Genomic DNA, 25,259 nt, shown 5'->3' with positions numbered 1-25,259 from the left:
ACAAGATGGCGGGATCCGTATTAAATTTGAAATAGGGGTGCATGTAAAGTATTTTACGAACAAATTTGAGGAATGTGATGTAGAAAATATCTTATCATTATTATAATCCATTCGAACATAGTAATTGCACATTCTTTATGGATATGACACATCAACTCTTCCTTTACATTGATGTCATATGTACGTTCTAGTACTTCTTCTTGAAGATGCACCTTCTTCTTAATTGGCGTAGACACCGCTTACGCGATTATAGCCGAGTTAACAACAGCGCGCCAGTCATCGTCCAAGCCTCTGCACCATATAGCAGAACGGGAATTATGAGTGACTTATAGAGTTTGGGTTTTGTTCGTCGAGAGAGGACTTTGCTTCTCAATTGCCTACTTAGTCCGAAGTAGCATCTGTTGGCAAGAGTTATCCTGCGTTGGATTTTCAGGCTGACATTGTTGGTGGTGTTTACGCTGGTTCCAAAACAGACGAAATTATGCACCGTTGTGAGAAAAACACGCTCCTTCAATTTTATTAAAATAACTCACATATTTGGCGATATATGCTGTATAAAGTCAATTGGATACATACCATATATGTATGAGGGCTAAAGGCCACGAGCATCGTCCATTTTTGACGCCGTCTTCTATAAAACCCTCTTATAGCATCCCAAGTGTAAAATTTAATGCCTGTGGCGTATTGATTTATCGCGCTTTTACTAGTTTTTGGCCGAACCGTTATATGGGGAGTGGGCGGGGTTATCACCCGATTTCATCCATTTTTACAGTATTAATAGGGGCGCTTTAAGTGATTCGCTTAAATTCCTAAGCGACTTTGGTTATTGTAGAGCGGGGTCACGCTCATTTTGTAAAAATTTCTAGTTCAAGTTATCGCTTGGACGGGCAGACAGACTGTCACTTTATATATACATACTTATGTATAACCCCACATCTAACTCGATTATTCAAAGGTGATACAAACGACCGTTAGACCAACAAACCAACCAATAACCAATTTAATTTTCACCCGACCATATAATTTATATATCTTTGCAACATGTCGCATCGGTATAATATTTTAGTTCAATTAGTTCTCCTAACGGTTGTTTGTTGAACCTAACTAATGGAGACAAGGAGGGCTATGTTATGATCGGGTGAAACCGAATATTTTATACTCTAGCAATTTGCTAGGATCAATGCCGCGAAAAAATTTCAAATGTTGGCAAAACGTCATTTTAAAAACCTTTTACGTAAGAATTCAAAATTCATTATGCGTTAATGGATAACAATCATATGTGGTATCTCATTAAATTCTGAGGAAAATGTGTGAAAAATTGGCACAATATGGTTAGAGTTAGGTTCACAAAGTGTTTCCCAAAGTGGGCGCTGCAGGGGTCAAGGGGGGCGGTAAGAGACCAGGAAAGAAAATGGTGGCGTTGTGTAGAGGTCTGGGGGATTATTTGTAATTTTATTTAGCTAGGAGGCCTCTTAGACAACGACTACATGAGCTCTCGACTCTCAACAACAACTTGTGAACATCAACTAATATGAATTAAAAGATTGCTCAAACTCGGTTCTATATTTCTCTCCGCGTAGTTCATATATCTGTCCTATTTTATTGAATATAGAAAAAATTAAAATCATGTCAATCGGTCGCTCCGTTTCATAACGGGGCATCTCGACAGGATAGAATTTATAGAATACTAACTGTCAAACGTATTGCTATTGCCATTGCCAAACCTGTATGTGGGCATTTGATATCATAATATAATCATTTGCGCAAAATGTTTTGAGCTCTTGAATAATTTATTTTATCACTTGCGAAATGACGTCGGGTAGGTAGCTGATGTAGCGCACGTTTTGAGCTTTTGAACTCCTTAAATCTTTTATGTGGAAAATAAAAAAAGGATCTTTATCCTTTCTTACAAATGTATTTCTGGGAAAAATAAGATAATAAGAAAAGGAGAAAGATCCTTTTTTACAAATGTATTTCTGGGAAAAATAAGATAATACGAAAAGGAGAAAGATCCTTTTTTTACAAATGTATTTCTAGGAAAAATAAGAATTCATATTTTTGGACTACTATATAATAATTGTGCTTAAGCATTCCTATATAAACAATGTAATATTTATTTTATATTCATTTGTGGTTTTGCGCGCAATAGATGAGCATTACTTACGCCTCCTTTACACTACTCGCGAAGTTAAACGTATTTCTCAAAGCAAAACAATGTCGGAAGTAAAATAGAGGAGACGACAATACTGTGCGGAATACATTAAATTTGGATTCATTGAAAATCCCACAAACCCATCCTCGCCTTTGTGTCTTCTATGTCTAAAAACATTTTCGAATGAAGCAATGAAGCCTTCAAGACTGCAAGATCATTTGAATAAAATGCATTCAGATAAGAGAGACAAGAATGTAGCATATTTTCAAGACCTAGAGAAGAAGCATAATACTCAGCCAAGTGTAGCAAAACTATCTTCGGCGGCTGCTAAGCAAGATGACGACGGACTTCGAGCTTCGTACAATATCTCTTTGTTAATTGCTCAAAAAGGCAAACCACATAACATCGCAGAAGAGTTAATACTGCCAGCAATAAATGAAGTAATAACTACCGTGCTTCATAAACCGGCCACAGATATTATCCGAAAAATTCCTTTGAGTAATAATTCTGTGCAAAGACGAATTGATGAAATGGCTGAAAACATTGAAGAATCATTGTGCGATCACCTGAGGACAAGCCAATTCTCAATTCAGCTCGATGAGTCCACTTTACCAACTAATGAAGCATTGTTGTTGTCGTACGTGAGGTTTATTAAAGATGAGAAAATATGTGAAGAACTATTATTTGCTAGAAATTTAGAGACCGATACAAAAGGCAAAACCATATTCAATACATTGGAAAAGTTTTGCGATGAGAAAGAGATTCCTTTGAAAAATATTATTTCAGTTGCTACGGATGGCGCTCCGGCTATGATAGGGTGCCATAAAGGCTTAATAGCGCACTTAAAAAATAAAATTCCAGATGTCCTTGGTGTGCATTGCGTTATTCATAGACAATATTTAGTTGCTAGAAACTAAAGTGGAATACTATTTCAATCACTGCAATATGTCATCAAAGCAGTCAATAAAACCGCAACAACTCTTTGAATGATAGATTATTTCATCAGCTTTGTGTTACTATGATTACATGACAGACCTGTATAAATTGTTCAACGACATGAATCTCCAACTGCAAGGCGATAAACTAAATTTAATTAAAACAAAAAACTTCGTTGCTGCTTTCGCAGCCAAACTGCTTCAACACAAAAAGAATCTGGGCAGACGTGAGTTTCACAATTTTCCGAATTTATCAGTATCATGCAGTAACGACGAATCGTTTGCCTACTGCCGACATTTGGAAAACCTCCACATTGACTTCACCGAACGATACCAGGACATTTTGAACTTGGAAATACCAGACTGGGTGTTGGATTCGTTTTCAAATGTCAACACAGTAATGTCACCTCAGCTGGAAGAAGAACTTATAGAATTGACAACAAACGAGGAAATAAAAATCAAGTTTAAAAATGGTAACCAAGAATTTTGGCTACAAAAACCGATCTTGCAATTGTACCCTGGATTGTGGTCAATCGTTCAACGATTCTTGATAGCATTCCCATCGTCATATTTGTGTGAACGTGGATTTAGTGCTGTGACAACACTGCTTACTAAAAATAGAAAGCGTTTGCTTGTTACCGTTTCGACTTGCGACTGTTCTTGAGTAAATTGGAACCTGATATTAACAAACTTATTAAACAGCATCAGATTCATCCTTCACATTAATTTTTATATATGGATCGATTATTTTAGTTTTATTTTTAATAAAAGATTCTCTGTTTTAATACTATAAAGTTGTGTTTCAATAATCATTCTTATTGACAGGTGGAGCCCGTAAGAATTAACTTGAGACCTAAGCGCCGTTGTATGTTACCTACTGCGCTCAGGTTTCAAGTTGCTGGTTATAGTAAAAGTTTCGTTTAGAATTCTCCGTTAATTCACAATAATTAATTTGAAGTTATAGTGGTTTTTAAATAGGTGAAAAAATGGGGGCGCTAAAAAAATATTTATTCTCAAAGTGGGCGGTAGACAAAATAAGTGTAGGAACCACTGCTCTAACTTATCCCTTCCTTACTTGTTTAATATAAAGTTTTACCAATACATGAAAGTGTTTCTCCGTCTCGCACATACGAAAGTATAAAATAAAAGAGTTGATTTCTATTCACCAACGGTAGGCAAGCCATACTTCAACTGCATCAAAATCAATTTATTATGGAACGGAAAAAACAAAGAACAGAAACAAATAAATAAACCAACTTTGGTTTACGTACTTGTGGTATTTTTACTCGAAAACCAAGTGTGATTTGCAACTCATGTAAACAAATAGTTTTTACGAGCTATTTCCGCAAAACCCAATATTTTCCGAATATCGTGTTTGTATCATTTCACACCCTTTATCTATTTAGTGGCGGCTGATCTGAGAGAACTGCGGGAATAGTAGGTAGAGACTTACGTTGTATGTAAGTACATATAAAAATGTATACTAACTTTTGGTTAGAAGAGTTATGCAAGCATAACAACAAATTCAATTTGTGTTTGCTTGTGTATTTCAATATAACGTGCGATTTATGTACATATGTAAGTACTTATGTACATATACATACATATCAGAAAAGTGTGTCTTAGAGGTTCAAAAAAGGCATCAACATTGTATGGATTGTTAACAATATTGGAGCTAACATAAATTCAAAAAGTGTTATTTTTGTTATCTGTGTTAACCCTTTCACTTGTTTGTAATGCCTTTTCATTTAGTATATATGTATGTAGATTAGGGTGTGTCATTCTGAGTCAACCTTTTTTTTCAAGTGAAAAACAGGCTAAAAACTTTCGAAAATTAGAAAAAGAAAGTCACTAAAAAGATGAGCTCTTAATATTAATATTAAGAGGTGCCTATTTCAAAGGTTATTATATGGGATTCCGATTCTACTCGAGAATCGAGTTTTCTCGTAAAATAATCGATTTTTCGGAATCGATCTTCAGTAGTCGAAGTCGATTAAGAATCGATTCTTGACAGAATCCGATTCTCGAGTAGAATCCGAATCGAGTTTACCATCCCTACTGGCAGCCAGCGCGTGCACATTAGCCTGTTTTTCAGTTGAAAAAAAAGGTTGATTCAGAATGACACACCCTAATGTAGATGCGTAAATACAACTACTCTTTCTATGTAAAATCATCATCACCACATATGCACAGAGCCATACTCGTATGTACATATATGTCTCTATTCCCAAAAAATATAATCTTCATACATATATGCAAATAACAATAACTAATAACAATAACTTTTAAGAGCATATATTTTTCAACAATATATTTATATTTATAAATATATTTTTGAACAATAGCCGTTAACTTAATAAGACTTAAAAAATTTGGTAGCAAATTCAACTTATGTAGTAACTAATTTGGCGTACCTATTAACGAAATGCAAGTTGAATATACATGCATATACTTATAAAGATCTTAAAAATTTCATTTCAATAGAGATCTATTTAAGAATATGACATGCTATGGAACCCCAAATGATATATTTTGCATTTATTGCACAGGGAAAAATCGAAAGAAATCGATGAATTGATCGGAAACGACTTTCAGAACATCGAAAATGGACAGAAAACCTGTGATTTTCATAAATGTATTTATACTTAACATTACTACATTTTGCTTCGTGTTGTACAGAATATAATAGTGTTGTTCACCTAACGGTTGTACGTATCACCTAAAAATAAGCGAGATTCATGCGGTTATATATGTATATATATAAATGATCAGGATGACGTAACGAGTTGAAAAGGTGACTGTTTGTCTGTATCCGCTTGGAAAAGACCCGTGAGAAGAGAATCTACGCACACCACCTCTTCGTCGAACGAAAAGGAGCTGCTTCTATGCCGCGATGTCTGAATTTGGTATCACCGCAAAACTTACATGGCTGTGTAAACTGACATTGAGCAATACCAAAAGCTCCGTCTGGATCGGGAACGACCTCTCCGAGCCGTTCGATATCAAACGAGGTTTCAGACACGGCGACTCGAGCTGCAGAACTTAATCGAGAAGGTACAATCTTCTATAAGAGTCTACAGCTGCTGGCGTATGCAGATGATATTGATATTAGTTCTGCTTTCTTAAAACTGGATAAGGAAACGAAGCAAATGGATCTGGTAGTGAACGAGGGAGAGACAAAATATCTCCTGTCATCAAACAAACCGTCGCCGCACTCGTGACTTGGTTCCCACGTCACTATTGACAGTCATAACTTCGAAGTTGTAAATAATTTTGTATATCTTAGAACTAACATTAACAGCAACAACAATGTCAGCCTGGAAATCCAACGCAAAATAATTCTTGCCAACAGGTGCTACTTTGGGCTGAATAGGCAATTCAGAAGTAAAGTCTTCTCTCCACCAACAAAAACCAAACTCTATAAGTCACTTATTATTCCATTCCTGATATACGGTGCAGAGGCATGGCCGATGACAAAATCTGATGAATCGGCCCTAGGAGTTTTCGAGAGAAAGGTTCTACGAAAGATTTCGCGTTGGCCACGGCGAATATCGCATTCGATGGGAGATGAGCTTTATGAGATATACGACGACATTGACATAGTTCAGGGAATCAAGAGACAGCGGCTGCGCTGGCTAGGTCATGTCGTACGTATGGACGAAAACATTCCAGCTCTCAAAGTGCTAGTCGTTATACCCGCCGGGCGAAGCAGAGAAAGAGGAAGACTTCCACTCCGTTGGAAAGACCAGGTGGAGAAGGACCTGACTTCGCTTGACATTTCTAATTGGTGCCACGTTGCGAAAAGAAGAAACGACCGGCGCGCTGTTGTTAACACGGCTATAATCGCGTTAGCTGTATCTACGCCAGTAAAGAAGAAGAAGTATTATGGGACTAGAGGAAAATCTGAACTGATTGCATTGACTTTTAGCATTGCTAAAGTAACTCCAGACCATGCCTCCATTTTATGAACATAACTTACCCACTGACCAACATATTAGGAATAATATATACTCGAATAATGAAAATGAACACATATAATATAAAATATATGTGTGTAAGCTGAGGTAATTCGTGGACCAATTCCACACACTTTCGGTATTAAACTGTAGTATACATACTATCCGTTCACCTAATTTTGATGAAATCTCATACATATGTATTAACATTAAAAAGCCAATCAAAGGTTTTAACTTATTGTATTGGCTATAGCGAGTAACTGGTGATATTGCCATGATTTTATCAAGGTTTTTCCCCGAACAAAGGAAAGCGAGGTTATCCACATAGCAGAGTAGGAAAAATTCATTGTCCGAGGTGGTCATATTTATTTTAATTAAAAGTGGAAAATAGTACATCCATTATTTACAATCAGAGGCAAGAAGATACCTATTATTAATAAGAAATTCTTTCTGAATATCATTAAAATTGGAAGTTCCAAAATTTGTATATTAGATATGTATGTAGGGGCAAAGCGAAGTAATGAACCAATTTTACTATTTTTTTGTCAAAAAAGTTTGCTGCCATCACAAAAATATTCTCCAATACCTCACAGATTGACTGGTATGTTCGGTAAAAAATTAGCCATATGCTCTTGGGTCCATTAATTTGGTGTCTGGGTCATTGAAAAGTTACTGTTTATGCAAAGTTTTACTCTGATACATTCATTGGGGTTTGATTTGTGTACTGTAAAGTGAAAGAATAAAATTAAATATAGAAGTATTTTATATGGGAAGAAGGTGTGGCGGTAGTCCGATTTCACCCATTTTCACAGTCAATGAATGGGATTACTGACAACTGATAACTTGAGTAAAAATTAAGATATCTGGATAAAAAAATAAGTACCACGCCCATAAAAAGCAACTAAACAAAATCTATAAGGTGACAAACTAAGGTGCGGTAGAATCTGTGGTCTTTATCCATTGTCCAGTTACGTGACATTTCATCGATTGGAAGTGAAGTTATTGCGTTTTAACTGCCAGTAGGTTTGTGTTATCTATGCGAAAATGAGCTTCGATCAAAGAGCCAACATTAAATTTTGTTGTGAAATTGTTAAAACTTTTACCGAAGCTTTTCAATTGATTAAATAAGTTTATGGCGATGATTGCCTATCCCGTAGCAGAGTACACGAGTGGTTTCAACGTTTTCAAAGTGGTCTTGAGGACATAAATGACGATCAACATGTGAGCCAATCAAAATCCGTGATCACCGGATATTCCATCGAAACAGTGCATGAATTCATCAAAAATCAGCTGAAATCATCATTGAAATTCATGGAAATGGAGTTGAACATCTCCAAAATATCGATTTACCGAACATTTGGGCTTACGAAAGGTGTGTGCACGGTTTGTTCCGCACAAATTGACTGACGACCAAAAATTGCTTAGAATCCAACATCACAGTTTAACCATTAACCACTCCCCGTATTCACCTGTTATGCCACCGTGCAACTTCTTCCTTTTCGGAAAAATGCATTTGCCCATGAAAGAAAAGCGTTATGCAGACGTAGAGGCCATTTAAAAGGCTTGCACCGGCAGACTGGCGGCCATACCGGCTAACGAGCTAAAACACTCGTTCGACATGTTTTTGGACCATGCAAAAAGCTATATTGAAGCAGAAAGAGACTATTTTAATTAAAATAAATTGATTTTGCCGAAAAAACCATTTGTTCCGTTTTTTAAGTCCTGTTTACTTTGGAACGCACCTTGTACATATACTATATATATCCTATTCCCTGTCCGACAAATAAGGTTTGTTAGAAAAACGAAAATCATTATAAATAGTATATGGAAATTGGGTTATTATGGACCTGATTTTAACTATTTTTTCCAATACCAAAGAGTAAAGTCAGCCAGATCACAGTGGTCGGTCTTGTATGGAATCAGTGGCCAAAAATACTTCCACTACCTATGTATATTAAAGTGAAATTTTTGCCTAAGCTTTTTAAAATCATAACAAGTAATAAACAATTATATAAATATAAATTAACAGCTCCAAAGCTTCTTTCGTGTATATGGAGTCGATACATCCTAACGATCTTATTCCTTGACTCATCAGCTTCTTCTGAGACCTCTCCAATTGAAACTAATGCATATTGAATAACAACGGGAGAGTGAATTAAAATTTTATGAATTGACGCAGGAAGATAACACCAGGAATTGCAGTATCTAGCGCAAATTTTCTAAATTTTCTACATTAATTTTGTACCCTGATTATAAGGCTTGTAGTAATGCTGCACAATTTTCAACTAATACTTTTTCTATGTCTGTTATTTCATCAGATATATATGGGCATTGTTGAAAAATTTTCTAGCAGTGTTTCCATAGTTTTAAGATCCAGTACCACCTGTTTTTGGTTTGTCGACTATAGGACCCATTTTTTACGAAACTCGCACTGGATATTTTTTTCCTTCTTAGAAATCGTTATTTATCTTCTAAACTCCTTAATTGCCATTTTCTGATTTGAAGTCTATAAGAAACGTGAAGAAAATATTCCAAAAATCGAATGTAGGCATGTAATGGAGACAATCCAAATTCTTAGCGATCTATTCGTACTTCTTCTTTCAAGCATTTGTCAATATCGTTCATATCAGTGGATCGATATAAAATTTACGAAGACATATGACGTAACAAATAAATTACTGTCTTCCTAATTATTATTTTCGAATTTTTGCTTATATTCGCTCTGCCCAGAACTGCCATCAAAGAAAGCCCCATATTCCTTTAATGTTGGGTAATTAGAGGACTCATTGAGTTCATTAATTACATCGCTTTGCAACTTTGAATTTCAGTGTGCTCCAATAATTTGTGTAGCTCAACTTCAGCGTAAGATTCTGAAACTTTCATTTGCTCAGGATAACTTTTCTGTTTTTCCTTTAAAATGTTATTATAGAAGGGTAAAAAGTTAACATCAAGTTTATTGTTAACGAAACTTCTAATAAGTTGATACTGATGCTTGGTTAAATTTGCTTCGGTGATAAGTAATATTAAATCATCAGCAGCGGACACATCGAGTTCTGCTAAACCTGTTATCCTTCGCCGCTTCGTACTCTCTGAGCACTCTACCAGATTTAATCTAGGACGTCCTCGATATTCACTCAATACGGAGGATTGTCGACTTAATAATATATACACATTCATAATGTGCAAGCCAATTCGAACTTTTTTGTATAACTGTTGATTTTAATCTGTAGCTTTTTTTCCACATTTCTGCAAATCTTGTAAATATGTAATCAAGTCTTTTCATAACAATATTTTCAATATATTCGTAGCCATCCGACTCAAATCTACGGGTTAAGTCGTCACATACCTTTTTAGCTTTATCACCAAATGAACCACAATTCAAAAATAAAAAGTGAGAAAATGAAAACCAAAGCTCAAATAAATATGATGATAAAACATAAAAACAATATAATATACTCGTTTATACATACTAATTCTTAAATACAAAAAATTATGAAAAATAACACAAAAAATGGCATGCCTGGTAGAATAACGTGAATAACAATGAGACGTGCAAAAGGTTGCAACTGAAATCAAAAGCATAGACTTAGAAAACATTAACTAATATAAACAACTTGACTCATTTGAGGGTGAGACAGGGATCACAACTTTTTTATACTCTCGCAACAAAGTTGCTAAGGAGAGTATTATAGTTTTGTTCACATAACGGTTGTTTGTAAGTTCTAAAACTAAAAGAGTCAGATATAGGGTTATGTATACCAAAGTGATCAGGGTGACGAGTAGAGTTGAAATCCGGATGTCTGTCCGTCCGTCCGTCCGTGCAAGCTGTAACTTGAGTAAAAATTGAGATACCATGATGAAACTTGGTACACGTATTTCTTGGCTCCATAAGAAGACAAAATGGCGAAAGCCGAAAACCTATAAAGTCTCATAACTAAGCCATAAATAAAGATATTAAAGTGAAATTTGGCGCAAAGTATCGCATTAGGGAGGGGCATATTTGGACGTAATTTTTTTGGAAAAGTGGGAGTGGCCCCGCCCCCTGCTAAGTTTTTTGTACGTATCTCGGAAACTAATATAGCTATGTCAACCGAACTCTAAAGAGTCGTTTCCTTCAGGCATTTCCATATACAGTTCAAAAATGAAAGAAATCGGATAATAACCACGCCCACCTCCCATACAAAGGTTATGTTGAAAATCACTAAAAGTGCGTTAACCGACTAACAAAAAACGTCAGAAACACTAAATTTTACGGAAGAAATTGCAGAAGGAAGCTGCACCCAGGCTTTTTTTAAAAATTGAAAATGGGCGTGGCGTCGCCCACTTATGGACCAAAAACTATATCTCAGGAACTACTAATCTAATTAATTTTACAGCAAAATAAAAAAATATGTAAATGACGGATAATGAAATCTCAATTATCACTTTATCATGCGAGAGTATAAAATGTTCGGTGACACCCGAACTTAGCCCTTCCTTACTTGTTTATTTCTAAATTCGATGTATAAAGGAAAATATATCACTCAACAGGTCACTTGTAAAACAATAGTTTTAAAACAATATATTATTACGGAGTTTATATTGCAATTTAATTTATTATAAGGGATAATTTTTAAGCTATTTTCACTGCACAGTCCGCGTGTTTCTATTGTCGCCATACTCCCGCTTTTCGTAGAGCGTGCGAAAGGTATAGAGCTTCATTGCTATTTTAAAAAATTGTTTTGATACATACAGTGGAAAATTTCAAACTTTAATTTTTTTATTTTTGGCCTCCGGAATCGACCATTGTGCTACAGTACTTTTGATGTCTCAGACAAAAGAACGATTTTGGATATAGTATTTGTGTTTTAAAACCCACCGTCAACAAACTGATTTGACCTTATCAAATATTCCGACCAGATATTCACCATGCGAAAATTTTGGAAAAGGCCCGTGAAAGAAGAATCAACACACACGACCTCTTCGTCGATTTCGAAGCTGCTTTCGACAGCACGAAAAGGAACTGCCTTTGTGCCGTAGCCCGCTAGGATCGATAAAAGGAGAGATCAATAGACAATTCCAACAAATTGCAAACAACAGGTGGAAAAACATTAAAAATGCGTTATAACTAAACAATTATGGCCAACATATGACAGTAAAAGAGCCAATGACTTATTAAATAGGTCAAGAAAAGGTATTTACAGAATAACAGCTACTACAACAGGGCACTGGCCATTTGGGGAACATGCGTCCAAAATGGGTATGCCCTACAACGACATCTGCCGTGGCTGCGGAGTAACAGGGAACAAGGAAACAATCTTCCACTTTCTCTGCGAATGCCCAGCGCTAGCACAGATCCGACACAAAACACTCGGAATCCACCTAGCACCAAACCTTGAATGGATTTCCACCAAAAGCATATCAGACATACATAAGTAGTTTCATCGAAACCACAAAATGGTTTGAGAGAGAAAGTGAAACGTAGTAGCAGATACAAAAGGTTCTACGAATAGTGTATAAAAATGGCACATCAAGTGCTAATTGAGCCCGATAGGGCTGCACTCCTACTTCCCTACTTACCTATACGGCTGTGTAAACTGACGTTGAGCAACACTAAAAGCTCCGCAGGATCGGGAAGAGCCTCTCCGAGCAGTTCGATACCAACGAGGTTTCAGACAAGGAGACTCTCTATCGTGCGATTTCTTCAATCTGCTGCTGGAAAAAATAATTCGAGCTGCAGAACTTAATCGAGCAGGTACAATCTTTTATAAGAGTGTACAGCTGATGGCGTATGCCGATGATATTGATATCATCGGCCTCAATACCCGCGCCGTTAGTTCTGCTTTCTCCAGACTGGACAAGGAAGCACAGAAAATGGGTCTGGCAGTGAACGAGGGCAAAACGAAATATCTCCTGTCATCAAACAAACAGTCATCGAACTCGCGACTTGGCTCTCTGTTGACAGTCAAAACTTTGAAGTTGTAGATAATTTCGTCTATTTAGGAACCAGTATAAACACCACCAACAATGTCAGCCTGGAAATCCAACGCAGGATAACTCTTGCCAACTGGTGCTACTTCGGACTGAGTAGGCAATTGAGAAGTAAAGTCCTCTCTCGATGAACAAAAACCAAGCTCAATAAGTCACTTGGACGATGACAACAACGATGGAACGATGAGCTTAATGAGATATACGCGACATTGACATAGTTCAGGGAATCAGGAGACAGCGGCTGCGCTGGCTAGGTCATGTCGTACGTTTGGACGAACACACTCCAGCTCTGAAAGTACCCGCCGGGGGAAGCAGACCCACTCCGTTGAAAAGACCAGGTGGAGAAGGACCTGACTTCGCTTGACATTTCTAATTGGCGCCACGTAGCGAAAAGAAGAAACGACTGGCGCGTTGTTGTTAACTCGGCTATAATCGCGTAAGCGGTGTCTAGGCCAATAAAGTAGAAGAAGAAGTTTGTTTTTCCAATTCATGACACTATCAATAATTTTGAGATTTGCTCTCGGTTATTATTCTCTTGCAACCAGTTGTTACATATTATTATAGTTTTGTTCACCTAACGGTTGTACGTATCACCTAAAACTAATCGAGATGGATATAGGTTTATATATATGTAAATGATAAGAATGACGAGATAAGTTGAAATCCGGTTAACTGTCTGTCTGTCCGTCCGTCCGCCTGTCCGTGTAAGCTGTAGCTTGTCTTAAAATTGAGATATCTTGATGAAACTTGGTATGCAGGTTTCTGAGTACAAAGAAAGTTCGAGTGCGTACTTTGCCACGCCCACAAATCGCCATTAACCCAAAAACTATAAAGCGCCATAACTAAGCACCTTCTTCTTTTTAATTGGCGTAGACACCGCTTACGCGATTATAGCCGAGTTAACAACAGAGCGCCAGTCGTTTCTTCTTTTCGCTACGTGGCGCCAATTGGATATTCCAAGCGAAGTCAGGTCTTTTTCCACTTGGTCCTTCCAACGGAGTGGACGTCTTCCTCTTCCTCTGCTTCCCCCGGCGGGTTCTGCGTCGAATACTTTCAGAGCTGCAGTGTTTTCGTCCATCCGGACAACATGACCAAGCCAGCGTAGCCGCTATCTTTTAATTCGCTGAACTATGTCGATGTCGTCGTATATCTCGTACAGCTCATCGTTCTATCGAATGCGATATTCGCCGTGGCCAATGCGCAAAGGACCATAAATCTTTCGCAGAATTTTTCTCTCGAAAACTCGTAACGTCGACTCATCGGTTGCTGTCATCGTCCAAGCCTCTGCACCATATAGCAGGACGGGAATTAGAGCGACTTAGAGTTTGGCTTTTGCCAAATTTGATATCAATATCATCGGCATACGCCAGCAGCTGTACACTCTTATAGAAGATGGTACCTTCTCTATTTAGTTCTGCAGCTCGAACTATTTTCTCCAGAAGCAGGTTGAAGAAGTCGCACGATAGGGAGTCGCCTTGTCTAAAACCTCGTTTGGTATCGAACGGCTCGGAGAGGTCCTTCCCGATCCTGCGGAGCCTTTGGTGTTACTCAACGTCAGTTTACACTGCCGTATTAGTTTTGCGGGGATTCCAAATTCAGACATCGCGGCATAAAGGCAGCTCCTTTTCGTGCTGTCGAAAGCAGCTTTGAAATCGACGAAGAGGTGGTGTGTGTCGATTCTTCTTTCACGGGTCTTTTCCAAGATTTGGCGCATGGTGAATATCTGGTCGGTTGTTGATTTTCCAGGTCTGAAGCCACACTGATAAGGTCCAATCAGTTTATTGACGGTGGACTTTAATCCCACTTTAGTTGGCACAGATTGTGGGGTCTCCTTTTTTATGGATTGGACATAGCGCACTTAAATTCTAATCGTTGGGCATGCTTTCGTCCGACCATATTTTACAAAGAAGCTGATGCATGCTCCTTATCAGTTCTTCGCCGCCGTGTTTGAATAGCTCGGCCGGCAATCCGTCGGCCCATGCCGCTTTGTTGTTCTTCAGGCGGGCAATTGCTATTCGAACTTCTTCATGGTCGGGCAATGGAACGTCTGCTCCATCGTCATCGATTGGGCAATCGTGTTCGCCTTCTAATGGCGTTGTGCGTTCACTGCCATTCAGCAGGCTGGAGAAGTGTTCCCTCCATATTTTAAGTATGCTCTGGGCATCGGTCACTAGATCACCTTTGGAGGTTCTACAAGAGAATGCTCCGGTCTTGAAACCTTCTGTAAATCGCCGCATTTTTTCATAGAATTTTCGAGCAATACCCCTGTCAGCCAGCTCATCATGCTCTTCGTACTCACGCATTTCAGCCTCTTTCTTTTTCTGTCTACAAATGTGTCTCGCTTCCCTCTTCAACTCTCGGTATCTATCCCATCCCACACGTGTTGTGGTCGATCGTAACGTTGCGGGGTAGGCAGCCTGTTTTCTCTCCGCTGCGACACGGCACTCCTCGTCGTACCAGCTGTTCTTTTGCACTTTCCAAAAACCAATGGCTTCGGTTGCAGCTGTCCCACAGTTCCCTTATACCGAGTTGTTGACGAGTGCTCTCAGAGAGCAGGAGTCCAAGCCGAGTAGAAAATCGTTCGGCTGTCTGTTGTGATTGCAGCTTCTCGACGTCGAACCTTCCTTGTGTTTGTTGGCGTGCGTTTTTTGCTGCACAGAGGCGGGTGCGAATCTTGGCTGCAACAAGATAATGGTCCGAGTCGATGTTAGGACCTCGGAGCGCACGCACATCTAAAACACTGGAGACGTGTCTTCCGTCTATCACAACACGATCGATCTGGTTAGTAGTTTTTCGATCCGGAGACAGCCAGGTAGCTTGATGAATCTTTTTATGCTGGAATCTAGTACTACAGATAACCATATTTCGGGCCCCGGCGAAATCAATCAGCCTCAACCCATTAGGGGAAGTTTCGTCCTGGAGGCTGAATTTACCGACCGTAGTGCCAAAGACACCTTCTTTGACCACAAAAATATACCACTATGAGGATAACCTGTTTTGTAATTTTAATTGAGATAACTCACATATTGGCTGATATATTCTAAGGAAACCGCATACCAAGTTTCATGAAGATATCTCTATTTTTACTAAAGTTGCAGGTTGCACGGACGGACGAAAGTACAGACAGATAGTCACCCGGATTACAACTTTTCACGTAGTCCTGATCATTTATATATATATACATATATACATATATAGTAGAAGAGTATAAAAAGTAAAAACAATATTTGGTTGCAATGAAGTAACGCTGAAGAATACTTTATTTTCATTATTTCTTTTAAAAGCTTTTTTTTTGAAGCTTATTATTAATATTATTTCACATACATATGTATATATTTAATATACCTTGATAAATGTTATGATTTGAAAAATTGCTTATATTTGTATTACGCATATATAAGCAATTTGGAATATTTCCTGATAACTGTCTATATCTGCATTTTATGTAGGCCGGAGTGGTGTTAATATGTTGCAATTCGCTTTAACAGTTCATCAAACTTGTCAATTGCACCATCAGCGTCCATATGTAACTCTTCTGAATTATTTTATTTAATTTAATAACAATTTCAGTCTTCGACTATCTCTCTCATTGAGCGAACGTGTTTTCTTAATCGCGGTTTTTCTTTTGTGCTTTACGCTTTGTTCTCATATTCCTCGCTTATATGCAGCACGTGCTTTCGTTTTACTTTTATCGTACGGTTACTCCCGTTAAAAAGCAGTGCATATAAGTGAATATTTGATTTATTATTGCCACAGAGCCGCCTAACCTCGGGAAAAATAGGTTTACTTTGCTTGCCTTTAGCCCCAACCTCAAAAGGAAAAAACTTACATACAAACCACTTGCAAATTTTCCAGAACTGCCTCAAATTAAAAAAGATTCCCCAAAGTTTATTCTAATATCTGCAGCAGATTCGAATAAAACACTTTTCAAATACTCTTGTTTCGCTGTGCATAAAAGCTTAGAGTTAATAAGTAAGGAAATTTTATCTATCACAGAATTACGTGATGGAAATCTACTCTTACTTGTTAAAAATCGGAAGATCGCTGAAAAATGTTTAACAACAAAGAAATTAAATAAAATTTTCGTTATTAAAGTTAAGTTACACGACAATTTGAATTTCTCTAAAGGTACAATTTACGGTCCATTTCTAAACGACTTTGCAGAAGAAGAAATTGTTGACAATTTAAAAGATCAGGGAGTTACTTCTGTCTATAAATTCTCTAAAAATACAGAAGGCAAACAAAGACCTAGTGGTGTGATACTTCGTTCATTTGACCTCTACAAACTTCCAGAAAAAATCGAAGTCTCATGGCGCACAATGTGGATTAGCGCATATTTCCCTAACCCCATGAGGTGTAAAAGTTGCCAGCTTCTAGGCCACACAACGAAACGGTGCAACAACAATCCTGCCTGCGATATGTGCAATTTCCCTCCTCATCTCCCCTCGCCTTGCAACCGCACCTTTTGTGCAAATTGCTTAGGCGATCATCCTTCCTCTTCACTCTCTTGTCCTAAATATCTACATTCCAAAAATATACTAAAAACAAGTAAGGAAGGGCTAAGTTCGGGTGTCACCGAACATTTTATACTCTCGCATTTACATATTTTTCAAATACCGTATTTGTGTAAAGTTTTATTCCGCTATCATCATTGGTTTCTAATGTATATATTATATAGAGAAGGCATGAGATGGAATTCAAAATAGCGTTATATTGGAAGAAGGCGTGGTTGTGAACCGATTTCACCCATATTTCGTACATGTCATCAGGGTGTTAAGAAAATATTAAATACCGAATTTCATTGAAATCCGTCGAGTAGTTCCTGAGATATGGTTTTGGTCCATAAGTGGGCGACGCCACGCCCATTTTCAATTTTAAAAAAAGCTTGAGTGCAGCTTCCTTCTGTCATTTCTTCCGTAAAATTTAGTGTTTCTAACGTTTTTTGTTAGTCCGTTAACGCACTTTTAGTGATTTTCAACATAACCTTTGTATGGGAGGTGGGCGTGGTTATTATCCGATTTCTTCCATTTTTGAACTGTATATTGAAATGCTTGAAGGAATCGACTCTATAGAGTTTGGTTGATATAGCTGTAGTAGTTTCCGAGATATGTACAAAAAACTTAGTAGGGGGCGGGGCCACGCCCACTTTTCCAAAAAATTACGTCCAAACATGCCCCTCCCTAGTGTGATCGTTTGTGCCAAATTTCATTTTAATAACTTTATTTGTGGCTTAGTTATGACACTTTATAGGTTTTCGGTTTCCGCCATTTTGTGGGCGTGGCAGTGGTCCGATTTTGCCCATCTTCGAACTTAACCTTCTTATGGAGCCAATAAATACGTATACCAAGTTTCATTATGATATCTCAATTTTTACTCAAGTTACAGCTTGCACGGACGGACAGACGGACGGACAGACAGACATCCGGATTTCAACTCTACTCGTCATCCTGATCACTTTGGTATATATAACCCTATATCTGACTCTTTTAGTTTTAGGACTTACAAACAACCGTTATGTGAACAAAACTATAATACTCTCTTTAGCAACTTTGTTGCGAGAGTATAATAAAAACAGAAAACAAATGCTCAATGCGAGAAGCACTAAGGCTATACAAACAACAATTACCCCCGACACCCGCAAGCACTTCTTTCGCTTCTGTTACAAAAGAAAATACAAACAAGCAAATAACTAACGTGATTTCCCACCGCTCATCATCTCCTCCCCTACCACTCTCCACAAACACTGTACTAAAATCCCCAACAGCTTATCCTCTTCCACAACAAAAGCAAACTATTAAAGAAAACAAAAACAATTTCGTAATTGATAACCATCTAAACTCATCAAATGTTACTACAAAAGAAACTACAAAAAACCTTCCTAACCTAACGTTTCCCCAAACAAAAACAAACCCAACCAAAATAAGCGTACCACTAATTCCTAAAATATCCACAACAGATTCTCTTAGCATCCAAACTCTCTCTCTCTCTCTCTCTACAGACAACATCGATCTCTCTCCACATACTTATGCAGACAATATCGCACCTCATGAAATTATCACTTCTGACCAAGAATGATAGAATACAAGATTACGACACTAGTTTACAGTTAGTTTTTTTCGGTTTAGCTCTTGACAATTCTTACAAAAACAAATACATTGTGCAACAATTTCGTGACGTCACACTTATGCGTTGAGACGAACAAGCATAGAAATGCATACAAATTGTAAACAGAAAAGTAAACACTTTTTGAAATTCCCAAAATAATATTAATTCATTCGTATTTGCAGGAAAAATTTCAGTGGAATGTTTAGAATATTGTTGAGAGAAAATATGTATATAATTAGTTTTAGGCACATCCACAATAAATAGAGTAGCATGTGTGGAAATTGTTCAAATGAAGAAAACCAGTGTAAGTGTACTGTTGTATTTATTTAAATTTCTAAGCATAAATATATTAATTTTTAAAATGAAATGTGCAGTGGCTTGTTGTAATAATTATTATGCAATTAAAGGATCGAAAACGAGTTTTTTCAGTTTTCCGGCCGATTTAAAAGTAGCCAAAAAATTGGTGTTATTTTGCAGAAGAAATGATATATTTAAAACTAAATTAATAATTTCACAATTCTTTTATCATAATTTCATACATCTGATACATCTGAACTTATAATATATGTATAAATTTATATACAACACAAGAAACGTCTTCTCCATTTGAATCACAACTTAATAGACAATTTTATTATCAATTATCTAAAGAAATATAGAAATGATTCAAATCTTTTCACTCAACAATATTCAATCGCTTCACTAAACCTTTTTATTAAAATCGAAAGAATTAATAATATTTTGCGAATTTACAAAAGTGTTTACTTTTCTGTTTACAATTTACAAGCCATTTGACAGTTTTTCACTCTTCTTCTTCTCAACACGTAACTATGACGTTTCATAATGGCGGTTGTCGTAATCTTGTATTCTATCATTCTTGCTTCTGACGATGAAAAACAATAACTCTCTAATTATTCCCAACTTCTTTCTCAATTCTCTCATTTCTAAGAAATGTTCAAATTTCTCCAATGGAATATGAACGGATTCTACAACAATTACACTGACCTAAAATTACTCATAAAAGAACAATCACCAAGTGTTATATCACTACAAGAAACACACCTTTCATTAAATTCCGCAGCTACTGCACCCAAACAATACGCTGCCTATTTCTCCAACTTAACACAAAATCATAATAATAAACAAGGTGTTGCTACTTTAATAAAAAAAGATTTCCCACACAAACTACTCCCTACATACATATTTTAATATTGCCACAATAGCAGTAGAAATATTTATTGGATTTAAATTAACCACCCTAACAATTTACATTCCACCACACCAAAACTTTAATATCAAAGAACTATGCGATATAATCGGACCTATCCAAACACCCGTACTTATACTTGGTGATTTGAATGCGTGGAGCCCTCTTTGGGATTCCACATGTACTAACCAAAGAGGTAAAATCATAGAAGACCTTTCATTGGCGGAAAACTGGACAATTTTAAACGACGGTTCTTCTATGCATTTTTCTACACATAATTCGTTCGCGAATGCAGACTTGGTAATTTGTTCTTCTGCTATCGCCCCCAAACTTAACAGTCAAACACTAACTGATCTTTATAACAGCGATCACTTCCCCATTATAACCCACTTATCAACCCCTTTATCCAGAAAAGGGTCGGCGAAGCCAAAATTTCTGTTGGACAATTTCAACAACTCTGCGAAAGTTATTCTGCTGCAAGTCCCATAGACGATAATATATGGAAATAAAGAAACAGCTACGATTACCAAAATAATCAAAACTTCTGCTTACCTCTCTATCCCCCAAACGGGTAAAAAAATCTTCAAAAAACATGTGCCTTATTGGTCTACGGAGTTATCTAAACTTAGAGAAGAAAACCAATCACTATGGTTAATTTACAAAAGAACTCTCTCTATTGAAAATCTAATACGTATACAATACAAAAAAGCCAATGCAGTGTTTCGGAAAAATATTAAAGAAGCTAAGAGGGCTTGCTTACAAAAACTGACCGAAGCTATCATTCCGTTAAAAAATCCCAAGAAATTATGGGCCGACATAAAAATGCTCTCAGGCTCCTACACGAATGTGAATCTTAAATGTATAAACATTCCAAATGCCCCAATTTTTGACTCAAAAGACATAGCTAATCATTTCGCCTCTGTATGGTCCGATTATTCGAGCGATTCAAACTTCCACCCCTCCTTTGTATCAAATAAAAATGATCTTCTCAGAAGAAGGTACAGTAAAGATCACTCACCCCCATCTATTACTGAATCAGACATAACCATCGCAGAATTCGATTTCACTTTATCCTCAATGTCAGGCAAGACTCCCGGTGCAGACAGGATTTCATACCCCATGCTAAAAAACTGTCCTTTATGTCTCAAAAATAGAATTATTAAATTGTACAACAATATTTTATGTCAAGGTGTCTACCCTCAAAGCTGGAAAAATGCGGTGATAGTAGCAATTCCTAAATCCAATGTAGTGTCTACAGAAGTTCTTGGTTACAGACCAATATCACTGCTCTGTTGCATGGGCAAACTATTAGAAAAAATAATATCAAAACGTATCTCGTGGTTCGCATTAAATAAAAATCTTCTCAGTCGAAACCAAGTGGCATTTAAGGCAAGGCAAGGCATCCATAGTGCCTTTTTGCTCTATTTGATGATTTCGCCAAAACTGCTTTATCGAAAAGAAACCATATATCCACTCTCAGTTTGGATTTTGAAAAAGCTTTTGACAGAGTTGGTTCTCATGTTATTCCACGATAGCTTGAGAAGTGGCAAATTCGTGAAAAAATATTTAACTTTATTAAATCTTTCCTAATTAATCGGAAATTCATGACTAAAATCAATAACACTTTTTCAAACACGTACAATATGTACAACGGAATACCACAAGGACAATCACCATTGTCTGTCATACTATTTGTCGTCGCATAAACTCATTTCGCATATTATTTATGCTGATGAAATGCTGTAAAAAATACCTTCTTAAAAATCCTTACTGATATTTCAAATTAGTCCAATTGTTCAGGTGCAATAATCTTCTTCAATTTAAGCTATACTAATGATGATAAATATCGTAAATACTACTAATTCCTAGGTTTAATATTCGATAAGAGACTTACGTTTAAGGAACATTGTACAAATCTTCGTAAGCAAATAGTTTCTAGGCTTAATATAATTATGTAAGTATCTATCATCAAAATACTGTTTAATTCACATTTCTTCTCTCATCAATATTACAAGAGCTTTAATTTTGTCTAAGATTGATTATGGTCTCCCTATCTACGCCAATTGTGCCAAAAGCAACATTAAGCAAATCTTTGCACCATATCATGCAACTGTTAGAAGAAGTATTCGGGCATTCCCAAATTCACTAATAAAGTTCACATTAACGGAAGCCGGACTCCCATCCATCGAGGAAAGAGTTACACATACTTCGCAAGAGCTTATTCCAAAACTACTATTATGCAATAACAAGCTCTTATATGGTATAGTAAAAGCCAAATGGGCCGAACATACAAACTGCAATACTTCTTCCACTATTTCTAAATGCATTAAATTAGCTAAGGATCTAGGTATTACAACTATTTCTTTTGCCCCATCATGGCTACTCAAAGAATCTTTGTTCGAGCTACATCTTCAAAAACATCAAAAAAAAATTGCACTAATTCCAGGGTATATCAAAATTTGTTCAAAGAGCTCATTGTGCAACACTACGTAAATTGGAAACTCATTTTTACTGACGCTTCGAAGGCCGACTTCTACGTTGTACTTTTGCTATTGTTGATAACGTTGGAAATACGTTAAAAGCTGGACACCTGCCCAATTACAGCTTAGTATACACCGCAGAGGCAGCAGCCATATATAATGCCCTATCCCTAGTATAAAACTTTAACTTAAAACAAGTAAGGAAGGACTAAGTTCGGGTGTCACCGAACATTTTATATTGTCGCATGATAAAGTGATAATCGAGATTTCATTATACGTCATTTACATATTTTTCAAATACCGTATTTTTGTAAAGTTTTATTCCGCTATCATCATTGGTTCCTAATGTATATACTCCTATTATACAGAAAAGGCATCAGATGGAATTCAAAATAGCGTTGTATTGGAAGAAGGCGTGGTTGTGAACCGATTTCACCCATATTTCGTACATGTCATCAGGGTGTTAAGAAAATATTACATACCAAATTTCATTGAAATCGGTCTAGTAGTTCCTGAGATATGGTTTTTGGTCCATAAGTGGGCGAGGCCACGCCCATTTTCAATTTTTAAAAAAAGCCTGTGTGCAGCTTCCTTCTGCAATTTCTTTCGTAAAATTTAGTGCTTCTGACGTTTTTTGTTAGTCCGTTAACGCACTTTTAGTGATTTTCAACATAACCTTTGTATGGGAGGTGGGCGTGGTTATTATCCGATTTCTTCCATTTTTGAAATCTATATGGAAATACCTGAAGAAAACGACTCTGTAGACTTTGGTTGACATAGCTATAGTAGTTTCCGAGATATGTACAAAAAAATTATTAGGGGGCGGGGCCACTCCCACTTTTCCAAAAAAATTACGTCCGAATATGTCCCTACCTAATGCGATCCTTTGCGCCGAATTTCACTTTAATATCTTTATTTATGGCTTAGTTATGACACTTTATAGGTTTTTGGTTTCCGCCATTTTGTGGGCGTGACAGTAGGCCGATTTCACCCATCTTCGAACTTAACCTTCTTATAGAGCCAAGGAATACGTGTACCAAGTTTCATCATGATATCTCAATTTTTACTCAAGTTACAGCGTGCACGGAAGGACGGACGGACAGACAGACATCCGGATTTCAACTCTACTCGTCACCCTGATCACTTTGGTATATATAACCCTATATCTGACTCTTTTAGTTTTAGGACTTACAAACAACCGTTATGTGAACAAAACTATAATACTCTCCTCAGCAACATTGTTGCGAGAGTATAAAAATTAATATGTACTGATAGCAAGTATACAATCTCAGCTCTCCTAAATGCATCCAACAAATCCTACCTCATTGCGCAAATTAGAAACATACTAATTGGGAACACAAACATAAAAATTATGTGGATTCCTGAACACGCCGGTGTTACCGGAAATGAATAGGCCGATCAAAACGCCAAACTGGCGTCAAAACAGCCATTGATTGATTTTTTGTTTGATATAATCCATTTAATCTCTTCAAAACAAAAAGCCGTAAATGATGCCAAGATATAAAAGCCTTTGTTCGCCTTCGTCTTGGTTATACGTCATTAACGCATTCCCATTTACTAAATGGAAACCGTATCTTAACCTGCCTATATTGTAACTCGGCGTCCTTAACCATAACACATCTACTGAATGAAAGGCCCTTCTTCAATTCAGCAAGGACCAGTATCTTTCAGAATAATAAAGCTCTTGATTTATTAAAAATAACGCCTATTGTAAACATCACTAAAATATCTGAATTCCTATCTCATACGAAGTTAAATATATTTAAGTTATTCTTCCATTTTAAATTTATTTTTGTCATATATTTTTAGTTCATAAAAAAGTCGTTTATAATTAAACCGTGAGCTGAAAGCCTCTGCAGCTAGTGCTCATTATGTATAATGTATAATAATAATTGTATTATTATTCTACAAATAATAAATAAATAATAACAATTTGTTTTGTTTTTATTGAGCAATATTGTGGAGATTATTATAATTTTAAATATACATAGAATATTGCAACAATGCAATGAGACAATTTACTGTAATTTTTTAATGTGAAAATATTTTTTTGATTTGACTTATTTTCTTCTATTATTTGATCGAATGTGATATTTTGTGTGAAATTTTGAATGTTTTCATATTTTATAATAATAATACCATATTATCTTCTATATTTTCCATGAAGTTGAATTTAATTTTAATTGAACAATTATTATATTTTATCAAATAATTTTTACCATTTAAAGTTGGCTGCTCTTATTTACATGTATGTATGTATATGTATTAATGTCTAGATTGAATGCAATTTTATTATGACTGTTTTCATGTCTATTGGTATTATTTTCATTTCTTTGTTTTTTATGAGTTTGCAATTTAGTTTTATTACACAACATACACAAATTTTTAATTATCGTCAGTGTTTATTACTTTCGAATTTATATGGTTTACTTG

At 36.5% G+C, this 25,259-nt stretch overlaps 1 protein-coding gene across 1 annotated transcript in view; it reads right to left on the bottom strand.

Moving 5' to 3' along the window:
• Positions 1 to 21,446, bottom strand: part of LOC120766752 (homeobox protein abdominal-B-like) — a 156,638-nt gene extending 135,192 nt beyond the window's left edge. Inside the window, exon 1 of the mRNA XM_040092424.1 lies at positions 21,344 to 21,446. Within this exon, the coding sequence (XP_039948358.1) occupies positions 21,344 to 21,446 (103 nt within the window). The remainder of the gene's footprint in view (positions 1 to 21,343) is intronic.
• Between the last annotated feature and the right edge of the window lie 3,813 nt (positions 21,447 to 25,259).

Source organism: Bactrocera tryoni, chromosome 1 (genome assembly GCF_016617805.1).
Source record: "Bactrocera tryoni isolate S06 chromosome 1, CSIRO_BtryS06_freeze2, whole genome shotgun sequence".
NCBI lineage: Eukaryota > Metazoa > Arthropoda > Insecta > Diptera > Tephritidae > Bactrocera > Bactrocera tryoni.
This window is presented reverse-complemented; position numbering and strand designations above follow the sequence as displayed.